Source organism: Perkinsus marinus (assembly GCF_000006405.1).
Source record: "Perkinsus marinus ATCC 50983 genomic scaffold scf_1104296964856, whole genome shotgun sequence".
NCBI classification, from domain to species: Eukaryota; Perkinsozoa; order Perkinsida; family Perkinsidae; genus Perkinsus; species Perkinsus marinus.
Window position 1 is genome coordinate 1 of NW_003204538.1, and position 6,186 is coordinate 6,186.

Here is a 6,186-nt window from a genome sequence, read left to right on the forward strand (position 1 = left end):
TTGCTCTCTCGTACTGGAGTGTGACTCTGGAGCATGGCGCATCGTTTCCTGTGGCGAGTTCGGCATACGCTTGTGGACAGCCGCTCAGACCTGTATTAGACTAGACTCACCAGGAAAGCCACTCGCTCGGCCAACATGTCTCGATCGTAGCTCCGTCAGCTCGGTGAGTGGACAAACACCACCATGTAGAGTATCCCCCTCAGCTACTGTATGCTGGCAATGTGGATGGGGGTATCGCCGCATACGACACTACTAGAGGGACACCGGAGGCGATTGGATCCTATGGCCATCCAGACATACTCGGGGTGGAGGAGGAGGACGAGGGAGGAGGGCTAAACTCGAGGCTCTGCTCATGACAGTATTGCAGGTACCGGTGTGGCATATTCGAGTCGTAACGTCTGAGGCAGCCTCAACTGGGCTCAGTCGAATTAATGCTACATTATCGAGGAAATTCAAACATGAGACTGAACACGATATCCTCCTCATAACTATGGCGGACTCCACAGTGAGGCATTGTTTTCATACTTCCTTAGGCCATGGCTTTCTAGATTCGTATTGTAACTGTACCTCGGGAGACTGCTGCTGACGCTAGAGACACGATCACCCTCACACTCGTTATGACACTACGAGGAGCCTCAATCGTCGACAGTATACCTCGACCAGATATGAGCCCTGATGGAAGGTGGGATGATGACCACCATCACTGTGAGTAGAGTGTGATAGGTTGGTGGTATGTGGGAGTTCCAATGGTCAACTACACCTATGGGATATAGGTCATGATGGACGACCCATCGACAAAGGTTATCTACAGGTCAATTAATGACTAGAGTGAGCCGCGTAATTCTCCTATCAGGTGGTCGTACCGGGTATCATCGCTGATGTTGTATGGTCCCGGACACATCATGTGGTCATTTGCGCACCGTAAGTGGATCAATGTATGCAAGATGTAGCAGCCGCCATAGAGCATCACCTCCTACCATGGACAACATATCGGTGCCTGGTCTCATCCTGTTGGGTTCATCCATGGCAGAGGCCAATCCCAGGACTTCCTCACCAGTCCTGTCAACGCGTTCATCACCACGCCGGGGAAACCTTATCGTAGGATTGAATGTGAGCCGGTACCCACCTGGATACCTGCTCGACCTTAGGAACCTCAGGATACGATAGATGTGGACGATGAAAACTGGCATATCAGATGGATAGAGTCGGACCATGCTCTTGGGAAGGAGGCAACTCGAATTGTGAGTCCGTTTGCAGGACATGTCCGCCTGCGTTGAATATTCGAATATGCTGATTGTCTGAAAATGCATCCAAGGAAATCGTAAACATATTCATGGATTCCAGTTGAAGACCAAAGTGCTGGAAGAAGCCCGACTGAAGCAGCGCCAGTCTCGTCCGAGGAAAAACCTAACCACGGCGTCCGTTCCGCCATAGAGCCAAATTGGCTCAGCCAATGAGGCATGTCTATTATACCCATGTGTGACTAGTGATCTCGATTGACCTCATCACAGTGCCCTCGTTGTGCTTGAGTGAGGGATGGTTGGATAGATTACGCCTTGTATTAATTAACTGCTGTCGTACCCACTCAAGCGACAGCAGCGAAGGGAATGGAATCGGACGGCACAATCGAATACAAAACAACCTGTACTTGAAATGCTAATCCAAATTAGGGATGGAGTCCATTATAATATATTCATCTTGATAACAACATTCTGCGTTGACTAGCCTCTCCCAGATAATGATGACGAAAGAGCGGTACTCGTAACTCAAGACTCATTGTTCATCCACGAAATACTTTAGGCAACTTCGAGGTATCCCGAAGTCGACAGGCCACTAGAGCTTCATCAACAGCAACGATTGGTGCATCGGTAGCCTCCATCAGAGTCAACATCGACCTTTTCGATTTCTCAAAGTACTCTTCTGCCAAACGCCATTGTCGTCCCCGAGCCAGTGATGCTGCTACTTTCGTCAGAAGAGATTCCATGAACCCCGCTCCGGACTCGACGTAGTAGCCCGGGCCGATCTCCTTCTTGAACAGCTCGGCAGCATGATCGACAACTGCTAATACATCAGCAGTCTCATTCTTGATCATTTCCGAAGAGGCATCCATATCAACGAGTTTGGATATATGAGCCTTTCGGATCATCCACACAGCAGCATGATGGACCCCCAGGATACGAGGCATTGACCGTAAATGCTGCGACAGTTCGAACTCATCGAGCTCATCAGCATTACGAGCAATATCCATTAGAGAATCCTCGAGGTCCTCTGGTACACCACATTGTTCCTGAGTAATCTGAGCTCCACAAGAACTGCACAACCACTGATATTCATCCCGTTCGACTCGATAGATAGCTCCCTTATATAGGACTCTGGAGAGATCCAAATCGGCGGGATCTATGAGTCTAACCTCAGCATCTTCAACCCAATCACCCTTCCTAGGGGAGCAACTCGGACAGGGTAATCCACGATAGTAGTCAACGCCAGTACACAGAGGACAGTCACAATAGAAGACGTAGTTGTTGAGTAGTAGTTGTCGCCTCATACAAGCCGGAGCAACAGTATCGATATAAGAAAACCGTAGCTCCGTATTGGCCGGTAAGTCCGTGAGGGCCACAAAACTGCCATCATGGGAAGCACCCCGTTGACTGGAGTAAACCACGTTAGGAGCACATGAATGTCGCATCTTACTGCCAAGTTCATAGAGAGCACATGCAGTAACGTCAGATTCGATATAAAAAGCATGAGCATTCGTGGCCTTAACCAACACGACCTTCTTCAGCTCCTCAGCACCATCATCCAATGGTAATCCAATCCAACTCCGAAGGGCTCCATCCTTGCCACGATGTAGCTCCTCCATGATTGGATCACATATCCGTATCAATGCCGACAAAAGTGGTGACTCTGATACTTCAGCTTTGCTCGGGTGATAACAATCTAATACTCTCTTACGTTCGACCAGAGACAGAGCAACATAAGCCTTGAGAAATAGGAAATCCTCGAGGACACTGAGGCCGAACCTCGATCCAAGTATTGAAGCGAACACTTCTTCACGTCGTGTAAGGTCTCTCTTCTCAGCTGAGTGGACTATTGGTTTTTCACTCCATATCAAATCCCCCATCGAAACATGAGTAGTCGTCCGCAATACCCGCCCATAAGCCTCGGTGTCCAACACCTCAACCTGACTTCGCCGGAGGAGTATGATCTTCTCTCCGTTTGGTGTTGCTGTACCTGACAACTCTATTCATACTACCTGGGTACTATATACCTCATGAAGATTAGTCAGTACAGATATCTACTAGGATCGTTAGAGTCGGTCAACACGAGGGTTACATCCTAGGCATTTCCTGGACTTAGCCTTAGACTGCCATTGCTTGTTAGAGTAATGTTCGCGACTTAATCGTTGGCCACAGCTGCTGCACACCCGGCCAGTGCCCTCTGTCATTGACACACGACTATATACTATCATATAATTATCAACTTAGAGTAACATAACCCCCTCCCTCATATGGAAACACTCTCTTGACAATAGCAGTAAGTCATAAGGTTACTCCTCATCAGCAGTATCCTCAGGCTGCAATGTGAGATCCAACGGCTCACCCATGATCCTGCTCCACATCTCAAGGACCTGCTTGACACTGGACACCAATATTCATACATTCTACTACATCCTGAGTGGCCGATTCAAAATGGCTGGTAGCATCATATGACTTCGATACGAATAGCTGATCGACCTTGCCATCGTCAGTAGGCTCATAACTAAAGATCCAGTGGCGAGCGCTATCGCATACCACTCCTCTCCCACTTTTCAGATATGGTAACGAATTTGTTTTCGATCTTCCCAAGTAGTTGCAGGGCCGGCATGATTTCCCTCTCAGGATCGTTAGTTTCAACGGTTGTGGACACCAAGGCCACGTACCTTGAATAAAGTCTATTCTCAGGAATGGTCCCGGACCAGCAAGGGTTGACGTTAGTAAGTAGCGTATATTACTTCCCTTTGAATGCAATGTTGTGAGCCCAAGAGACCATCATGACGTATACATCAGACCTAACCAACCCTATAGAGAGTCTTAGCGACTGGAGTGATACCTACCGTCGATTCAACTGCTTCTGTGGGATAATAATCTGGCAAGAGGTGGCATCATTGGTACTAGGTATTGTGTGGCCGAGGATCTGAAGTACCATAAGCATCCTCTCACCCAACCCTTACCCGGCAAACCTTACACATATACACCTGATGGTACGACCGGTACACCTAACCTTCTGTGGGAGGATATCCTTAACATAAGAGGGATCACATATCACCAACGGAGCGTGGGCAACCTAATACAATGAGTATGATGATGTAGATATCCAATGGTCCAGTGAAGTGAATACAATACCATTACTACCTCCCCTTCTGATTTAACTCCACATATCCTCCCATCTGCATCGAACTCAAACCCATCTGAGACGATAATAGCTGCAAAGCAATGATTGGTCCCAAACCCTACCGACAGGCTTATTGAGCATATATGTACCTCCATGTATTGCACTTAGACGACTAAAGCCTTCAGGTATACCACCTGAACATGAATACTACCAACAATGATACTGACTCACATCGATACCAAGGCCGTATATCGGGTAAATGAAGGGGCTCTGACCATATCTTGTAATCGAGTCGAGGTATCTACCATCGAAACGTGCCCTGTACAGATATCTATACTGTTATACTACAGTTTCATCTTCTGAATGGTAGGACCACATGGTTTAAAAAGATAACTATCATCTGGATAGAGGGCCACAGCATGACCGAAGAAGTCTATGGTATCGGGTTGTAGACCGTACTTCTCATAAACCTGTCAAAGGCGAACGATACACTACATGAGATCCATATGATGATCAAAGAGATATCCTTCTCTGTGCGGTCAAGGGTATGTCTCACTTGCATCATTGTATGCCTGTTAGCATCTATACCATCATGAGTGGATATATCCTCATCAACCCACCTAAATGGACCGTAAGCATCAGTAACGCTTTAATCAACAATCCATATCCCACCTCGCTATAAATATGAAAAAACTAGTACATCTTTTCTTCTCCATAATACCCATCAATGGTGACCTAACAATTTCCATCTCTGTCGCCGGTACCTAGGACCGGACAGGTAAGGAGTGATGACCGAGCATAGGATTACCTTGTGGATGAACTTCTCGTTAGAAAAGAGACCAGCAGGTTGATACTGGTAGACGTAAGTCCCCTCGACAGACTTCCATTCGAGATATCTAATTGGTATGAAGTCCAAATAGGATCTCTAAGTCCGAGCCATACCTGGTGACCTTAGTTTTGAGGAGTATCTTAACCAGCTGACCAGAAGCCATAACAAATTTAGGTATAAGATCGACATTCCAATCCCTATTAGAGCCATAGTCGGCTGGTGGCTTCTCACCTACACCAATCATCGCCTCTATCCTTCAAAGTAGATTGACTCGAACTACCATTACCTGGCCTAAACTTGTCCCATAGAGTGGTGAGATTGAGTGAGGCGCAATCACCACCATAGTATCCATTACGATCCAAATGGAGGACCTTCTTCCCATGGCACTGAAGGGAAGGAAGACTATCATCTCTATATTAGGTCGTAGTAATGCTACCGAGAACAGTCCAGAAAGGATACACTCCTTTAGACCGGTGCCACAGACGATGACGTCGTATTGTTCATCCATAGTTAGGAAGTTCCTGGTGCAAACTAATCAGAACCCAAGTATCGTACAAAACAGGAGCGTGTCCATCAAGAAGGCATACGTAGTGAGTTGATATTCTGTTGTACGAACCGGCAGAAATGTTCCACTCCTACTGCTGGCAAATAATAAAGGGTATATCAGTTGGGAGAAACCCAGGGCATGCCACACCGCATAGCGGAGGCAAACGTCAAACGCACATGTTGTCATTGGAGATGTTCTGCTCAGGCGTGATCACGACAAGCATAGGGGTCACATTGGATAGACCTGTAGTTATCCAATATTCCACCGAGCTAATCCTTACTGTGCCGATTGACGAATACGGTGCGAGCTAAAATTTCCTGGCCAACTGATGTGTCTTTGACGTCGGAGATCACCGCTGGCGAGTGACAATAGATGTGAGCACTACAAAGTGCTCGACAAAAGTTTACACACTTGCTCCTGACTACATTATCGATCTTCA

At 47.1% G+C, this 6,186-nt stretch overlaps 2 protein-coding genes across 2 annotated transcripts; both read right to left on the reverse strand.

Moving 5' to 3' along the window:
• Window positions 1-1,780: 1,780 nt before the first annotated feature.
• Window positions 1,781-2,860, reverse strand: Pmar_PMAR005887 (hypothetical protein; the record flags this gene model as incomplete). The annotated part of the gene is made up of 1 exon (XM_002769782.1): window positions 1,781-2,860. The coding sequence occupies one exon, from the start codon at window positions 2,858-2,860 to the stop codon at window positions 1,781-1,783; it is 1,080 nt and encodes a 359-aa protein (XP_002769828.1).
• Window positions 2,861-3,547: 687 nt separating this feature from the next.
• Pmar_PMAR005888 (Rab GDP dissociation inhibitor alpha, putative) lies at window positions 3,548-5,708 on the reverse strand (the record flags this gene model as incomplete). The annotated part of the gene is made up of 16 exons (XM_002769783.1): window positions 3,548-3,628; window positions 3,669-3,759; window positions 3,806-3,919; window positions 3,992-4,048; window positions 4,094-4,173; window positions 4,225-4,323; window positions 4,392-4,447; window positions 4,494-4,565; window positions 4,611-4,672; window positions 4,720-4,841; window positions 4,928-4,991; window positions 5,044-5,135; window positions 5,180-5,267; window positions 5,314-5,431; window positions 5,487-5,586; window positions 5,637-5,708. The coding sequence occupies 16 exons, from the start codon at window positions 5,706-5,708 to the stop codon at window positions 3,548-3,550; spliced, it is 1,368 nt and encodes a 455-aa protein (XP_002769829.1).
• Between the last annotated feature and the right edge of the window lie 478 nt (window positions 5,709-6,186).